At 45.8% G+C, this 18,299-nt stretch overlaps 1 protein-coding gene across 4 annotated transcripts in view; it reads left to right on the top strand.

The window, feature by feature from the left end:
• Positions 1-2,007: 2,007 nt before the first annotated feature.
• Positions 2,008-18,299, top strand: part of Inpp5b (inositol polyphosphate-5-phosphatase B) — a 54,014-nt gene continuing 37,722 nt past the window's right edge. Inside the window, exons 1-7 of one of the 4 annotated variants that reach the window (XM_027937217.2) lie at positions 2,008-2,096; positions 2,698-2,846; positions 3,218-3,312; positions 4,655-4,752; positions 4,905-4,934; positions 6,341-6,451; positions 9,833-9,976. In XM_027937217.2, coding sequence (XP_027793018.2) covers positions 2,790-2,846; positions 3,218-3,312; positions 4,655-4,752; positions 4,905-4,934; positions 6,341-6,451; positions 9,833-9,976 — 535 coding nt within the window. In that variant the 5' untranslated portion in view covers positions 2,008-2,096; positions 2,698-2,789. Of the gene's footprint in view, positions 2,097-2,697; positions 2,847-3,217; positions 3,313-4,654; positions 4,753-4,904; positions 4,935-6,340; positions 6,452-9,832; positions 10,217-18,299 lie in introns of all 4 variants that reach the window. The other 3 variants (XM_071617690.1, XM_071617691.1, XM_027937214.2) reach the window with 3 other exon arrangements.

Genomic DNA, 18,299 nt, shown 5'->3' with positions numbered 1-18,299 from the left:
AGAAGGAGAAGAAGAAGAAGAAGGGTACTGCATGCAAGAAACTCTGCAGAGAACCACCCTAGAAAAGCTTACTGTCCATTTTGTCTAGGGGAGCAACCGTATTATCTTAGATGGGGTCAATAAAGCCCCAAAGTGATAAGGGGAAGACAGATGTGAGTGATGGGAACAGAACACAAGGTTAAGAGAATAATTCTATAAAATGTGCCCACCATGCTGACCACCACATTCTTTCTTGTCCAAGAAACAATTTACCTGCATCTCTGCCTGGTTTAAGTGGACAGGATAGGACACATTCCTAGGCGAACTACCCATTACTTGCAAGAAAAATGCAGGCCCAAAATAATGTTGATAAGAGGAACCCTGAAGGGGGAGGGCTTTGTGACCCTTTTCACAGACCAAATCCTGGAACTCAGGGAGATAAAGATAAATTCCTCCTAACCATAAACTCTTTAAGAATGTATGATTAAGAATCTAATTAGAACCAGTCAACATGGGCCAAAGTGACCTAGAATTGTCATGACAGGGGTGACTTGAAAGACTGATGTCATGTTACTTTCAGTCAAAAGTTAAGAGGTGGTCGAGGCATGGTGGTGCACACCTATAATCCCAGCAGCTTGGGAGGCTGAGGCCGGAGGATCACAAGTTCAAAGCCAGCCCCAGCAAAATCGAGGAGCTAAGCAACTCAGTGAGACCCTGTCTCTAAATAAAATTCAAAATAGGCCTGGGGAAGTGGCTCAGTGGTTGAGTGCCCCTAAGTTCAATCCCTGGTAGCAAAAAAAAAAAAAAAAATCAAGAGGTAGACCTGGGAGGGACTCTCTGGAAACTTTTCTGGGATCCCCAATAAAACTGGAGTGCAAGAGAAGCATGCTGTCCCTTTCCTCTCTGAGAGGACCCATTCTCTCTTGAGAGTGTCCCTTTCCCCTTTCCTATGCCTTCAAAAAACTCATCCTATTACTCTGAGCAACATGTCTGAAATCTTTCTGACCTGATCGCAAGAACTGGGGTTTGAAAGTGTGTGTGTGTGGGGGGGGGGGGTCGTTCTTCACACTGCCTCGGTTTCCCAGAAGGCGCCAGAACCATAACACTGTCAGTTGCCCTCCTACGTCACAGGAATTCTCTTTCTTCTCATTTAAATAAATCCTACTCTGTTCACTTTTCCCTTTCTGATTGTCTGTGGATTTTAGTTTTCAAATTTATGAGTCAAGAACCAAGAAAGAAATTGGATAAGCAGAGAATGTAGTTTCATCTCAAAACTCCAGTCTGAAAAGGAGAAATGTCTCTACCAAGGGCCCATGACCAGGGAAATCAGGGGAAGGGGCTTGAGAACAATGAAGTCCAGCCTAGGGCTGCCTGAGAGCTGAGGAACAGAGGCCTTTGACACAGCCTGTTGACAGTCACACCAGTAGCACGAGTAAACAGTGTCACACACTTAATGTTTACATCCTTATCCTCAGTCTCCTGTGGGCAAGAAGGGCCAGGAGGGACTGAGAGAGAACACATGGCCCTGAGTGACAGTTCAATGGCACAGGAGCAGGAGTGAGGCCTTCAGCTCTGTCCCAGTGTCACCAACTGCCAGGCTGCAGGCCTTAGATTGCTTAACCTGGCTGAACCTCAGTTTCTTTGCCTGGAAAAATGGAGATACTGGCTGTTCATAATCTTGTTCTCCCTCCATTAAGCTAAGACAAGGTAGTTATTTGGGGATGAAGAGTTTCAGTAGAGGTCAGAGCTCGCTCTCTTGGAGTGAGAAGAGTTGAGGGTAGAATTAAGGAGGAAATTAAAATTTATTTTTCTTTCCCTTAAGGTTAAACGTGACCATGTTCCTTCCGGGCCCTGGCCCCCTGTCTCAGAGGTCTGAGGGTGAGGGTTAGGCATTCACTAGAAAGCCTTTCCGGAATACGGACCCCAGCCTATCTCAGGACCTACAGGGTTAACGGGAGCGGGGGAGCGGGGGATCCCCCCCCACCCCAGGATTTACTCGGGCATGCTGGGACTTGCAGACTGGCTGACCATCCTATGGCGCAGGGGCCGCTGGGAAATGTAGTCACTGACCTTGCCGGCCGCAGAGTCCCGCGCTCCCAGCGGTGACAGCTCCGGAGGTAGGCGGCGATGGCAGGGGTCTAGGAGCAGGTGTCGGGTGGGAGGGAGAGGGCAAGCTGACAGCTGGGACCCCTGCACTGTAGCCATGAGATTGGACATTTCCCCCACCCCCTGCCTGTGGCTGATGCAACGGGGCCTGCTGGGCAGGAAGAAGGGCAAGAAGCAACGGGGCACTTTTCCCTCTCCCAGGATAGAGGAGCAAAACTGGGTTCCTTCTCCAGGATGGGACCCTCCCTACCTGAGAGTAAGGAGATGTCCCCCCAGCTTATTCGGATACACCATTAACACCTCCCAGAGGATCAATACTGCTCCCCCGAGAAGGGAGGCAGAGTCTGCCCCAGGAGCAAAGGAACAGAGTCCTGTCTGCGCAACGTGACCCGGCATCCCACTTTCAAGGAGTAGACTGGCCCCCACTAGGGACGGTGGATGCCCTCCCAGATAAAAGGCACGACAACGAATTGCAGACCTGGCCAGGGGCAAAGGGATGGGGCTCCTCTCTTGAAAAGCTTTAAAAGCCCATTCTAGAGAGTGGGAAGAGGAGGAGGACCAGGCCTCCCCTTCCCTTCTCCCTGCACAAAAGCCCTCCTTCCTGCCCCGCAGCCCTCTGAAGCAGCTGTCACTTCATCCCTCACTTGTAGACCAAAGGGGGATCCTATCTGTCCTGCCCAGGGAGAGTCTCAGCGGGGGCCAGCATGGACCAGTCGGTGGCTATCCAGGAGACTCTGGCTGAGGGGGAATATTGCATCATCATATCCTTCCTGGCTCTGAGCTCCTAGCTCTGGCCCCGTGGGAGGTCAAACAAGGGTGTCAAGGTGTCTGTCCACTCTCTTCCCTTTTTCTCTGAGCTGTCAGGGGAGAAGGAAGCCAATATTTACTAAGTACTCACTTGGTCCTGGGACTCCTTGTCAAGTGCCTTAAGTATGCAACTAGCCTCCCAAACCCCTATGAAGTTGGGGGTTATTATCCCCATTTTGCAGATGAAGAAGGCTCAGAGGAGAAGTGACTTGACCAAGGTCACACAGGGAGTCTGGGAGGCAGGAGAAGGGCAGGGAAGGTGGGGTGGGCTGGATGAGGAGAGGCCTGGTTTCGGGTTTCATTTTTCCTTGACTCTGAGAAGCAGGCGGTACAAGGTGTGTTGTGTGAAGGGGACAGCCGGCAGAGCCGCCTACTGGGGCTTGTTCGCTACCGCATGGAGCACGGTGGCCAGGAACACGCGTGAGTGAGGGGCTTGGTCTCTGCCTGTCTAGGACTTGGGGTTAGTCTCCATTGGGGGTGTGGTTCAGTAGCTAAGCACCTCTTGCTTCAATCCAATCCCCAGTACCCCCCCCCCACCACCAAAAAAAAGAGATTAAAGTAGGGTTGAAGATAGAGTTCAATGGTGGAGTGCTTGCCCACCATGGGTGATCCCCAGCACCTCGAAAAAAATAAATAAATAAAAAGATTGTGTCGGGCTGGGGCTGTAGCTCAGTAGTAGAGCGCTTGCCTTGCATGCGTGAGGCACTGGATTCAATCCTTAGCACCAAATAAAAATAAATAAAATAAAGATATTGTGTCCATCTACAACTAAAAATTTTTTTAAAAAACTGAAAAAAAAAAAAGAAAAAGAAAAGAAAAGATTATGGCACATACCTGTAATCCCAGCTACTTGGGAGGCTGAGGCAGGAATATTGGCAAATTCAAGGCCAGCCTGGGCAATTTAGTGAGACCCTGTCTCAAAATAAAAAATAAGAAGGTCTGGGATGTAACTCAGTGGTAGGGAGCCCCAACGTTCATTTGCCATTAATTAAAAAAAAAAAAATGGGAGTGGTCACAGGAGGCAGATGTGCCAAAGGGCAGCATCATGGGAAATGAGACTCTTTAGATGGAGGAGGATTTAAGAACACGAGGAAGATGTATTAGGGAGGGAAAAATCAAATTTTGCAACTGCAAAGGCCTTTCAACACTTATCTTTGCCTTAGAACACAAGGGAACTTAAAATTTTCCTCACGCATCAGCGCCCTTTAGACAAGGTTGGGCGCGTTCAGGGTGGTATGGCTGTAGATGAGTCTGTACTTCAAAGGTCTGAAACACTGAGGCACTTAGAGGTTCTCTGGAAGCATTCCCCGGTCACATCCGCTCAGTTACACTGGAGCAGAGGGTAAATGACACTCATCAAAGACCTCATAGCTAGTAAGTGGACCTCAGGGCCTCAGAACTGGGTGGAAGGGGCCAGAGGTGGATTTTCTTATCCTCCATCCTAGTTTTAGAGATAGGAAACTGAGGTTGGGGAAGGGAGAGGGGGTGGCTGAGGTTGCACTGTGGCTGTCACATGCAGCGCTAGAAGGTACATTTTACTAACAGCATGGGCTCCCCAAAGTGAGACAAGTTCCACTTTGATGACCTCATCCATAAACTGCAGTTTCCACAGGCACCCTGAACAGAGCTGACCTGAGTAGTGAGCCTGGGCACCACCAGAATTGCCCTAGGGACCCACAGACAGCATCAGCACCTAGGCTTCGAAGAGGAGCCTGAGGCATGGCCAGTGGGCCCTGTCCTCACTTCCGCTTCCTGCCCTCAGTCTCTTCCTGTATACGCACCGGAGGATGGCCATTACCGGGGATGATGTCTCCTTGGACCAGATAGTGCCAGTCTCACGAGATTTTACGCTGGAAGAAGGTGCCACAGAGGGCTGGGTGGTATGAATCCCTCTCCTCTAGGTGTCCCCTGAGTCATCTCTGCCCACATTGGGGATGGGTGGTGGGAATAAGGATGACATTGGGGCAAGGGTGCTCAGTTGCTAAAGACATTCTCGTTTCCTTCCTGCACAGTGTCCCCAGATGGTGAACTCTACATCCTTGGTGAGTGGTCCTCTCACTCTGGGTCCCAGTTGGGGAAGAGGGTACAGGATCTGCAGAGAGAGAGAGAGAGAGAGAGAGAGAGAGAGAGAGAGAGAGGGGGGAATGTGTGAAGTAAGAATACCCCTGATGTCCTTAACTGTGGCAAATAAGACCCTGCAGGGACTTCAGAGACTGAGTCTTCCCCTTCTATAAAGTGGGGAGGGTGTTAACCAATTGAGTCCCAAGCTTTCAATTCTTTATAGGACATAATGGGTTATTTTGGAAGTGAGAATACAGAGGGTTCTCTTACTGTAAGTAAATTTCCATGGGCTCATTTCCATCCTCACTCCCTTGCTTGCTGCCCTAGACTCCTCTGGGTCTCTCTCATCACCTTGAACACCCAATGTTCTCACAGTGGAGTTCCCTCTTCCTGAAAGCCCCACACCTCTTTACACTTCCTAGTCATCTTTCAGGGGTCAGGTCACACATTTCTTTTCCAAGGAAGCCTTTGATAAACACTTAAATTTCCTGCAAACTTTTTCTTTTTCTTGCCCTTGCCAGGCCCCTGTCACACATAGTGATGATTTGTACTGACTTACTTAATGATTGACTTCTTTGTTAGATGATGATGATGATGATGATAGTAATAGAGGCCAATATATAACCAAGGATTACCTTGTGTCAGATAACAAGCTGAAAGCTTTACATACATCACATTGTGCTTTCTTCACAACCACTCCATGAGATTATCACTGTTTTTATCCCCATTTTGTGGGCAAGGTAACTGAGGCCCAAAAAAATTAAATAATTTAGTAGGGGATGGAATCTGGATTCATACTTAGAATTCAGACCCTGGGGTCCACACTTATAATTGCTCTGCTAGTTGCTTTGGTTCCTTCATTAGTTCAGCATGTTTTTGAATGCTCACCATGTGCCACTGGGTATTGGCCATATACCACAAACAAGGTGACTTCCAGACTTGCCCCCTGAAGAAGGGCCCGCATCTATGTTCCTCACCATGGTATTCCCAGTGCTAGCGCTGTGCCTGGCATTATCAGGAGGATCAACTGATGGTCAGTACCACCAGAGGATCTACCTGTACGTGCTCTTCATTGCACTGGGAGGGGTAGACACTACTAGCTCAGAGAATCTGTTTTTGCCAGCTCCATCCAGTACTGCACTGGTGAGCCTTACTAACTTCTCAGAGCCTACCTACCAATAAAGTGCAGAGGATGTGAATTTGGAACTGAGGATACAAATGGCTCTTTTACTTGCCAGCAGCAACCCTGAGTGAGTTGCTTAAGGCCCCAGAGGCTTTGGGGGAGCCTGGAATGATGATTCTCCGTCCGAGGAATGCTACCCTTAAGATCAATCCAAATATTCAGTTGCTGGCAGCTGAGGGCTCATTTTCTGCTTCCTTTGTGCAGGCTCAGATGTGACCGTTCAGCTGGACACAGCAGAGTTCAGCCTTCTATTCCGACTACCCTTTGGCTCACACACCAGGATGTTCCTCCAGGAAGTCACCAAGGCCTGTGTAGGTAGGTAAGACCCCAGGCTCCCAGAGAGGTGTCGACTGGGGGTACTGACCTACCCACTCCAGTTGACTTTTCACCCTTTGGACTCACATTCAACAACTTCTGTGCCCTCTAAAAGCTGCTGGCATGGAGCTGCAGTGCCCCTAGGCCACCAGCCAACTATAGTTTGATTTTCTATTTAGGATTTCTGGCCCTCAGTATTAGCTGTAGCAGGGTCTCTCTGCACAGGGCTCCACAGGGTAGTTTGTAACTCTGATAATGAACCTCTTACAAGGTGGCAGGGCCAGCAACTTCTAGAGGCGCATCCATTTCCCTCTCTCCATCACCCAGCTAGAACCAAAGGAAGTCAGTTGAATGGGCTCTCATGCCCCCCTTGAACCTGGTCGTGTTCTCCCCTGCAGCTGAGAAAATGGTCTAGCTTTGACCTAGCAGTGAGAGGACAAAATTTGTTTAGATGTGAGATCAGCCAGGCAGGTAAAGGAGAATTTGTGTACAGAGCAGAGGACTAACTATAGAACATGCAAATTCAAGCCACCAGGTGCTGGGGTTTGGGCATGATTCCTGTCAAGCTAACATTTTGTCTCTTTGGGAATATGGGAGGGTGTGCCTTCTATGGCGGTTCCATTGTGGAGGGTGAAGCTCAGGGATTCCAACTCTTAGGTGTTCTAGGAAAGGGACTGGCTTTGGATGCAAACTGGCTTCTGGGGGAAAGAAAATAGAAACAACATTATGTAGCCTTGAAGGCCTGCTTAAGGAATTTAAAATTTATTCTATAAGCAGGGGAAAAATTTATCTCTAAATCTTAAAAACAATAAAGATCATCTACTTTATGACTATCAGTGGTGATTATAGAAAAGATAATAGTAGTTATGCAGGTTGAGCATCCCTAATGTGAAAATCAAAAATCTAAATGGTTCCAAACTCCAGAACTTTCTGAGTACCAATGTGATGCTGCAAGTAGAAAAATCCCAGACCACGAAACTTTGTTTTATGCCCACAATGATTAAAAATGTTGTATAAAATTACCTTTAGGTTATATGTATAAGGTGTATAAGGTCCCAAGCATTTCAGATCAACTTGCACAACAAAGTGCACAGGCTTTGAATCTACACAGCCTCTTGAGTTTGAAATACATCTGTACCAGGTGAAGTGGTGCACACCTGTAATCCCAGCAACTCAGGAGGCAGAGGCAGGAAGATCACAAGTTTGAGGGGCCAGCCTGGGCAATTTAGTGAGTCTGATAAAAACAAAAGAAAAGAAAGGTGGGAAACTGGGAATGTAGCCCAGTGGTACAATGCTCCTGGGATTTTGTACTCCCCAGTACAAGAGAGAGAGAGAGAGAGAGAGAGAGAGAGAGAGAGAGAGGGGAAAGAATCCATCTGTGTGACTTTGGGTAAGTCATGTCATCTCTCTGAACCTTAGTTTTTGGTATCTTCTATATGTAATGAATATCTTTCTCATGGGGTGGTAGGAATTAAAAGTAACGCGTATGCAAATGTTTTTGAAACTGTAGAGGGTTTTCGTGCTCTCCATCAGAAGAACCAGATAAAGGCACATTGGCAGAGGAAAGACTTTTTATTCTTATGCTTGAGCACAAGGGAGGCAGCATATGGGGACGTAAATCCCAGGCTGACTCAAACAAACAAACAAAAGGACAGAAATGTGTAGCTTTATAGTGCTCCTATGGCAGTCAGGGACGAGATCTCTTGATGTCACTTTATGGTAGATGTGGAGTTCCAGCTCTCATCATTCTCTCATCGTTCCTCCCTCTTCTGTGTCCCATGTCTCATTATCATCTTGGGTCTCTGCCTCCAGGTGTAATCATTTCTATGCTCATTAGCATAGTAATTAGAAAAGGTAATTGCAGGTTAGTTAGTGACTATTCTACACATGTGTTTGACCCTTACCATTGGGGGAAAAAAAACCTGACACTATTTCAGAACAGGGCAACCTATTGTTCTGTTTTAGTGGAGCTGATCGATAACTCAATTAATTGTTTTGTTTTCCTTGGTCCTGGCTTCCTACTATGGACTGACTTTCCAACCTCCCATTTCCTAGTGTGCTACCTTAATTTCATAGCCTTGAAATCTGATCTACTCTTAAAGTCCCAGTTCTCTGGTATTTTTAACTTCACAAGATTGAGGGTTAACTTAGCTGTCTCAAAATTGCCCACCATATAGATGGAGCTCAGCAAGTGTTTATTCCTCGGTGCATAGATCATATCTAACATTCACTGTGGACTTGTCATGTGTGAAACACTATTCTAAGACCTTTTCACACAACATCTTATTTAACCCTCACCATGACTTTGTAAGGTAGGTATTATCAATGTCTCCACTTTACAGATGAGGAAACTGAGTCTCAGAGAGGATAAGTGCTTATCTGAGTACACAGCTAGGAAACTGTCAGCCAGGATTAGGCAGTATTACCTAGCTGTACTCCAGAGCCTGAGCTGGAGCCCTTGAGCATCTTGCTGTCTTGCTTCCCTGGGTTGTGATTCCCTCTTCCTATAAATGGCTCAGGGAAGGTTCTGTGTAGGAAGTGGTATAAAAGCTGACACTAGTAAGAGAGAACAAGATTCTTTTTCCCAGTTAAGCATACAAGGAGGGGAAAAGGCATGATTTTGAGAGGGGAAGCAGGTGGTTCAGAGGTACTGAGCTTGGAAGGGTATGGAGAGAACTGAGCAGAAGAGACTAACAGAGGGCAGCTCATGAAGAGATTTAAATAAGTAACAAAAACCTGGACTCTGCCCTACAGCTTGTGTAGAGCTAGTAAAGAGTTTTAAGCTGGGGAGCAATAAGGCAAGATTTGCAAGTTAGAAAATTCCTCTGCTAAAAAGAAGACAGAAATAAAATTCCTCTGCAAACGGGTTTGGAAGGGGTGGGGTGGGGGGAGCCTGGAGCAGGGAAATCAATAGGAATGTATCACAGTGGTTCAGGCATAAAAATAAGGCTTGGACCAGGGTCCTGGGGATGAAACTGGGGAAGAATTGAGGGACTAGAGAGGCATTGAACGGAAGAAACGAAGGCACCATAGGGCTGTGAATTTGGGTTGTGTTGACAACTTTATCACAACTGATTGTGAGCCTGATGTAATGGGCACTTAATATTTGTTGAATGGATGAACATAGCTATCTCTTAAAGTGTGTTGAGAAGATTAAGGAGTAATCTTAGCACGTGGTCACTGTGAGGTCGGAGGCTGCCTGGGATCTCCGCCTTGAGTAGCACTTCTTTGTTTACATCTATTATCGCATCTCGACCTCGTACCCCTGCGGTGAATGAACGAGCGAAACGGGCTTGGAGATTCTCCCGAGAATATAGTCATTACAGAAGTGCAGCCTCTTCAAGCCTGTGGCTCAGTCTGCGCTCCTTGTTCCTCCCACAGGCTTGGACCCTGCGACCCGGAATCCTGAGTTCCAGTGGCTGTCCCGATACAGGTGTGCGCCACCACAGGAGGCTGGCTCACCGACACTGCGCGATTGGAACTCGGCCCCGGGCACCTGGCCCGCGTGCGGGACAATTGGCGGAGGCAGGTATCCGTTTCGCAAGAAGCGGTGGGGATTGGAGCAGGTCCTGCCTCAGGGGGCGGGCTCCGTTCTGTTTAGGGGCGGGGCGAAAGGGCAGACGAACTTTCGATTGGCGGAGGTGGCACGCGGGGGTGTAGCCGAATGGGGGCGGCACGCTCGGGGCGGGCGGCGATATGAAGAGCTTGAGGAAGCAGGCAGGGAAATGTCCGCCGCCGCCGGCTCTCGAGACCGCGACTCTGCAGGTCGGGCGGGCGGTGGGAAGCTGGGCTGGGGGCGGCGGCGGGTGGCCCTGCCCGGCCATGGGGTGGAAAGGTGCTGCGGATTGGCGGGCGGGCGCATGGGGCGAGACCAAGGTCCCGGCCGTCCGGAGGTGGGGACACTGGGGCTGAAGTTCTGTGGGGATGTTATTCTCAGCCGGGCATGATGAGGGCAGGCGGGTGGGAAGGGTGTACCCAGGAATCGGGAGGCGGGGGGGATTTTAATAAAGTTCCATTTGACTCGATGTGTGACCTCAGGTCGCTCGCTGCCTCTCTTGGGGCCTCAGTTTCTCCAGCTGAGCTTGCTTTTCAGTCCTGACCTTCCGAGGGGCGAACGTGTTTGTGTGGGGTGTGTACTGCTGTTGACAGAGACTTCCTTTGGATGAAGTGGGGTGTGTATTAGGGCTGTCTTAGTTCCAGGCCCCTGCGGTAGATTGGGCTATGCACAGAGCTGAAGTTCACTGGAGTCCTGGTCCACCCTGCCACTGGGGGCCAGGATGAGGTTACAGGTGAAAGGGACTAGGTTTTTTCCACACAGCCTTTGGTGGATAATGGGTAGCACAAAAGGCTAATTGTTGAGCTTGAGGTTATCCTCTGGAGAGCTTAGAGGCTCAGAGCTGAAATTTGGGTCAGTCTTGTGCTTTGGGAGGACCTGTCTTTTTGTCCAGATCCAGAGTTTTCTGCAAGGGCTTGCTGATGTCCCCTCCCTCCCCCCCCCCCCCCCCCCCCGTGTGGCCATGAGGCCCCAGTTTCATGTGAGCTTTGGCATAGCCACTAGTACCCATTTGTACCAGTTTTTTCAGTCATTTGCTAGGGATGAAGAGGCTGTCAAGTAGCAGTGTTAAGTGTGGGCCAGCACTCCATTTGCTCTTACAAGGCTTGGAAACTATGAGGGGAGGAGAGTGACATGTTGCACAAGAGTTTGTAAAATGAGAGGAAACTAGGCAAGCAGAGGACTTCCTCAATGCTTATGCTTTTCCTTCATTGCAGCCACCACAAGATGCAATTGAAGCACCTGATGGTGCTGATAGTTTGCACTTTCTTGGGCTTATCTTAGAGTTCACTTGAAGAGCCGGTCTTGAGACAGCTATTGCTTCAGTTTCCATGACATTCTGGGTTGTGGTACTGGGACAGGTGAGAGTGTAAGATTAAGAGCACATCCTCTCCTTGCCCTTCATAAGAGGCTGCCAGAATCCAGATAATCGGTAGACAACAAGCCCAATGGCAGGACAAAGAGGTGAGATTTGTCTTTTCAGCCCGCATGCCAGAGCCAGGCTGTTGTAGTGCTTCGTTCTTTCAGCAGAGGAATATCTTTGGTGAGACAGATCAGCTAGCACCCAAGCCTGTTATCTGCCCCTGAGAGAGAAATGTGCAAGGACGGCAGAATCTTTCATTTCCTTTCACAAAAGGGAAACTAGCCACATGCTGGAGAGGAATTATTATCAAGGTTTTGTTTTTACTTTTAGTTTAAAAGAATTTGTCCCCATCAAAACAACACAGTAAGTGAGATTCCACTAGTAATTGCTGATTTGCTCCTATTAAAATTGGTACAAGTGGTACCAAACTCCCCTTTCTGTTCGGGTCATTTCTATTTCCCAGAGTTGCTCTGGCCTCAGCCGAGAGTTGCTGCTTCTACAACAGATAAGAGAAACCCTTTGGGCCAACTCTGGACGATTAGTAGATCCAGGCCCCAAGGTAGTGGATTTGGTTCTTCTATGTGCATATGATTAAAATTCCCACTCCCAGTAGCCAACCCCAGAGAAAAGTTTTTTTGCAATGCTGTTTGTGGCACACAGCAGCAGTACAAGGCACCTCCCAGGAGCTGGCAGTCTGGCAGAGAGGGGGTCTGATAGTCTATGGAGATAAGAAAGCATAGGGCCAGCCTTGTGGGACAGTGATCCTTGTAGGGTGAGCCAAGGGCAAGAGCCCCTGGAAGGCCTAAATGTTTTGGGGCTAAGGTGAATCTGGTCTTCATTCCTCACCTTTGCCTTGATAGAGAAAGGAAAAATTCTCATTTTAGTGATTGTCTCAAAAATGTTCATTCCTTTCTTGGGTCTGTCTCTGTTGAATTCAGGAATATTAGGGGTAGAAATTGTAGTAGAAAAATAAAGTGAAGCTAGTTTCCACCTGGAATCCATGTCTTAGGTTGGGATGGGTATCTAGGAGCCAAGTTGTGATGTTGAAATGAGACACAGTGCTTTTTGTTGAGTGGGAACCTGTTCACTTGATTCTCTGTGGTCTCTTCAACTGCTAAGACCTTTCACTGGTATCTGTTTTAGGCAGGAGCTTTTCTGCTTCTTGGTTTATTTTATTGCTCTTAACTTTTATAGCCTTTTCTTTCTTTAAACAGAATGGGGTCTGACTTGGGGAAAATGTCTCATTTTTTTAATATTTATTTTTTAGTTGGACACAATATCTTCTTTTATCTATTTTTTTTTTTTTAACGTGGTGCTGAGGATCGAACCCAGGGCCTCGCATGTGCTAGGCAAGCGTTCCACCACTGAGCCACAACCCCAGCCCCTCATTATTGTTATCTAACAACTGAAAATCCATTTATCTGGTTGAAAACCCAATGGGACATCCTTTATAGGGCTCAGTACTTATCAAGTTGTTGTGTAAAAAGCTCACCTGCATTTCATCGTGGGTCCATGCGAAGACCTGCAGTTGTGTTCTGGAGAATTCTGAGCTCTACACTGGAAAGGAAACAGCTACTTGGAAGTCCTGTGGGGGCTGTTCAGGGCTAATTTATCAAAGTGGTAGGAGCAAACAAATGTTGGTATTTTGGATTTTTTTCCATAGTTGATTCAAAGTGAGCTAGCTTTATAGTAATTCAAATTTAGAATGAAATGTGTTATAAGTGTTTTTTCCCCCGGACCCAGGAAACAAAGCTTTAAAGTCTGGCCTGTGAAAGGAAATGAATGCTATTTATATCTCGGGGTAACATAAAGGGTAACCTAGATTACTAGAGCAGGAGCCAGAGAGAATGTTAGAAAAATAGCCTGTGGGTTGATTTTCTTTCGTCTTGCTCTGTCTGTATTAATAAGTAAAACCTGTGTGACCAACAGATCCTTTTAGCATGAAGAAAATGAATTTGCTTTTGTTTCTCTTAGAGGTAGGAATATTACATACATATCATTTCCACTTTTGTAGTAAGCTCTGCAGACTTTCTAAGCAAATTAATTTGAGTCACATGTTTCTTTAAACTAAACAGAAGTGGGAGGGTAGTGGCACACACCTGTAATCCCAGGAGCCTGAGGCAGGAGGATCACAAGTTCAAAGCCAGCCTGGGCAATTTAGCAAGGCCTTAAGCAGCTAGTGAGTTCCTGTCTCACAAAGGGCTCACAAAGGGCACGGTGGCGCATGCCTGTAATCCCAGTGGCTTGGGAGGTGGAGGCAGGAGGATTGGGAGTTCAAAGGCAGCTCTGCAACTCAGAGAGACCCTGTCTCTAAATAAAATACAAAATAGGACTAGGGATGTGACTCAGTGGTCAAGTGCCCCTGAGTTCAATCCCCAGTTACCCCCGCCCCGCAAAAAAAAAAAAAAAAAGGCTGGGGATGTGGCACAGTGTTTAGGTGCCCTTGGATTCAATCTCTGGTACCAATAAATAAATAAATAAATGAAATAAAACAGAACTGTACCAATTTTTCTTCCTCCTTTTATTCTCTGTTTTCCTTCTTTGTCCCATATAAACATATGCTTATTTCTAGTACAGGAGAATCCCCTAAAGACTTTTTTCCCTTGTGAAAACAGTTTGATTTGGAATTCTACAGTGGTTTTTTATAACAAGAGAGGTGACCCACAAATATTTATTTAGGAGCAGAGCTTTTAATGGAAGAATCCTTAGGGATGGGTAGTTTAGGAAGAGGAGGTGTCAATATCTATTACAGGAAAGGCAGTGTTGGGCATAGATGCTGGCTGACCTACATTTTTGTTTGTTTGTTTTGGTTGGTGGTTTGATTGTTTTTTGTTTTTTTCTTAAAATATACTGTAACAACAGCCAAAAGGAAAAAAAAAGTCAATGTAAAAAATATAACTGTAGCAAATTTGTAGTATTTACTGATGATCCATATATGAGCTGAAGCTAGCAAATATGAATCAGAAGAGACTTTCATTCTTGAAATAGTGATGATAAGGATTTAAACAAAGTGTATGTCTAAGTAACCTGGCTATTTTTGTCTTTTCACTGTTGCTCCTGGGTACAATATTAGATATGTTTTGATTTCTCTCTCTCTCTCTTTTTATATCTTTATTTTTTAAAAATATTTTTTAAGTTTTGTTTTTTAGTTATACATGGACACGATATCTTTATTTTGTTTATTTTTATTTTTTTATGTGGTGCTGAGGATCGAACCCAGGGCCTCGCACATGCTAGGCAAGCCCTCTACCGCTGAGCCACAACCCCAGCCCTTGATTGTCCTCTCTTAACATCTATAAAATTGGAGTAAAAGTTTGCCTTCTGGAAGGTCACACAATACTTGTAGCAAAGCTAGATAACTTAAGGGTGCTTTTATGTGAGCAACACACTTAGACATTGCAAATGCCCAGTCCCAAGAGTTTAGAACCTGGCTGCCCTCTTCTGGGTCTATCCCTTGGTGGTTTCTTTCCAGAAGAATTGTATTTGTTATCTTTTTTACTCCTTCCCTCACTCCAGTTTCTTTTCTCTTAATGCAGTCACTGAAAACCTCAGTTATTCTTACTTTTCTCTATCCTTTTATGTCTAATAAGCAAAATTTGTCCATTCTTTTTCTTCAATACTGCTCCTATCTGCCCACATTTCAAAATCCCCCTAGTTCATGTTAGTTCATACTAACATGAACAATTGCATTGGCTGAATGAAATCAACAATTGAATTACCTGAACAATTTACCTGAACAATTGCATTGGCTCTCTTACAAGTCTTCCCGACCTTAAGTTTCTCTCTTATCTCCTTAGAACATGCTTTTTATCACATCTCACTATGTGATGTGAGTTTACATGTTCTACCACTCCCTGTTGCCTACAGAATAAAGTTCAGATTCCTTGGTGTGACGTTCAAGTCCTGCACAGCCTGGCCTCAGCCCACCTCTCTAGTCTTGTCTGCCACAACTCAAGTGCATTTCCTCTTACTTCAAACTTGACTGCTTATTATTTCTGGATGGAGCCCTGTACTTTTTCATGTCTTCGTTAACTTCTCATTCAGCTGTTTTTAAAAGCTTGAATTTTGCTGCTCTTAGCATTTTGTATCCCCTCTTTCCCAAATGCCAGCCTTCTATTCAGGAGTCTCTGAGAGGAGGATTACAAGTTTGAGGCCAGTTTAGGCAACTTAGCAAGACCCAGTCTCCTAAAATAAAAAGGTCTGGAGATGTAGCTCAATGGTAGAGCACCTCTGGGCTCAATCCTGCAAAAACAAAAGCAAAGCCAGCTCAATGTCTTATATATAAGTAGGTGCTGCAAAAATGTGTGTCTTGGCCTATGGCTATAGCTCAGTAGTGAAGCACTTTCCTAGCATATGCAAAGCCCCGGATTTGAGCCCCCAACACAGGGGGGCGGTGTTGGGGGAGGAATGTCTGTCTTTAGTTGAACTGAAGAGACCAAAACAGTTTGTTTCCTGAACAACTCTTGCCCCTTTCCTCTTTGAGAATGCTCTGCACTCCCTCCCCCTCCCGTCTTGGTTTGCTCTTGCCCACTTCTCTTTCAGCTTTATCACCAGACCACAGGCAGTTCACAGAAGGCCCACTGAAGGGAGAACCTGGAGGAAAGAGTCAAGTCATTTCTCCAATATCCTCTCGCCTCTGACTTGTACTGCAAAGTAATTACTCTGGGGCTGGGGATATATCTCAGTTAGTATAGTGCTTGCCTTGCATGCATAAGGCCCTGGGTTCAATCCCCAACACCACCAAAAAAAAAAAAAAAAGTATTTACTCTGTAATCTTCCTCCTTGAAAGCTAAACTGGTCATATTTGTAGATTGGATCTTGAGTCCAGGGTTTATCTTGAGTATAGGGTACAAGATGTGGGTTTTTTTTTTTTTTTTTTTGGTAGTTGTAGATGAACAGAATGCCTTTGTTTTATTTGTTTATTTTTATGTGGTGCTAAGAATTGAACCCAGTGCCTCACATGTGATATGCAAACGCTCTGCCACTGAGTCCTAGCCCCACAAGATGGGTTTTTAAGAGATGTCTGTGCCCATTACAAATGCTAAAATCTGTGTTGTTTTTTGCCATGAAGATACTGGGAAATGTAAAAAGAAAACTCAGCATAGTTATTTGATTTTTAAGAAAATTACAGAATATCCATAAGGCCCTGGGTTTTGTTCCCAGGACCAGAATCAAACAAACAAAAAAGAATGACACAGCTGGTGCAATGGCACTCTCCTGTAATCCCAGTAGCTCAGGAGGCTGAGGCAGGAGGATCAAGAGTTCAAAGTCAGGGCTGGAGTTGTGGCTCAGTGGTAGAGTGTTTTCCTAGCATGCACGAGGCACTGGGTTCGATCCTCAGCACCACATAAGTGTAAAATAAAGATATTGTATCCACCTAAAACTAAAAAAATAAATATTAAAAAAAAAAAAAAAAAGAGTTCAAAGCCAGCCTCAGCAAAAGAGAGACGCTGAGCAACTCAGTGAGACCCTGTTTCTAAATAAAATACAAAATAGGGCTGGGGATGTGGCTCAGTAATCAAATGAGTTCAAATCCAGTACCAAAAAAAAGAAAAAAGGATGACAGAACTATTTAGATTAGTGGCTAGACTGAAGTGACAAAAATGGATTCTTTCCATTCTTTTTAAGGCCAGGTGCCCTGTGTTATGAACTGCACTCAAGAGCTCCCTGCCTTGTGTACTAAGTACTATGTAAACACTTAGCTTCCCTTTGCTATATGAGTAAAATTCAAACTCCACATAGCATTCAGTCTTGCAGTTTGTCCCTGAATTTATTGTTATTATCACTAGTAGTTTCATTAGCAGTTGCAGTTTGTTAAGTACTTACTATGGGTCTGTTGGCCTTATACTGTGCCATAAAGTTCCACAAGAGAATCTTCGTTTTTCATTTGGGGAGATTGAGGCTCTGAGAGGGTAGGTAACATGCCAGTGATCATTCAACCTGGTTGGTGACAGAGCTGAAAACAGAACTCAGGTCATTTGTTTGAATGTAATACTCGAGTCCTAACCCCTGTAACCCCTAGATGACTCCAAGTGCCTCTCAGCATAACTTTTCACTCTTATTTATCTTACTTGTTGTTACTTCTGTATGAACATTTTGCTTGATGCTTTTGCTGAAGTTATTTCCTCTGCTTTCTGAGCCCTTGTATTCTCTGAGGAGTCGTAAGTTTTTTATTTGAGAGCACAGACTCTCCTTTCTGATGCCCTGGGTTTGAATGCTGGCTGTGCCTTTCCCTATTTACTCTGTGTATTTGGGCAAGTAGTTTAACCTCTCTGTGTTTTTTTCTTGGTCTGAAATGTGGCACCTACCTCATAGAGTAATTGTGAAGAGAAAAGACACCACAGTGATGAAAGCAGTGTTCTATATATAGTGAGACTTAAGTGTTTGCCATTAATATTGTTCATGATAAGTATTTTTTCTTGTCATCAACACAGCCCAACTTAGATTCCGAGTAGTTGGATATGTATCTGTTACCTCCCTGTGGATTGAGTGGATCTCTTGCTGATGTGTGTTGCCCTCTTAAATTGAAAGAATCCATGGGATGCCCCCCTGTGGCTTGGAGATGGCGTAGTGTCACTGGCAAGCACTGGATTAACCCACTTAACCTTGCTGGTATTTTAGAACACATCATTTGTGGTGTTTTGCTCATATGGTTTTGCAGGTTCTTCTAGTTGCTGGAAATGGAATGCAAAGGCTGGTGCCTGAGAGGATAGGAGGGGCACCTCCTCCTGGACCTGACCAGTAGATGCTTAGGAAGGGTAGAATATGATCTCCACCCTGCATTGATACCCGCACATCCACACATCCTGCAGAGACCACTGTGGAGCTTCTGCTTTGTTTTCTTTCTAGCTTAGTACTTATCCCTCAGAGTTTTCAATTTTATTGATGATGTTTGTGCTCATAGTTGTAAAAGGGGAGGTTGTAGGGCCTTG

Source organism: Marmota flaviventris, chromosome 10 (genome assembly GCF_047511675.1).
Source record: "Marmota flaviventris isolate mMarFla1 chromosome 10, mMarFla1.hap1, whole genome shotgun sequence".
Lineage (NCBI taxonomy): Eukaryota > Metazoa > Chordata > Mammalia > Rodentia > Sciuridae > Marmota > Marmota flaviventris.
Note: the sequence above shows the minus strand (reverse complement) of the source record. Positions and strands in the feature narration are given on the sequence as shown.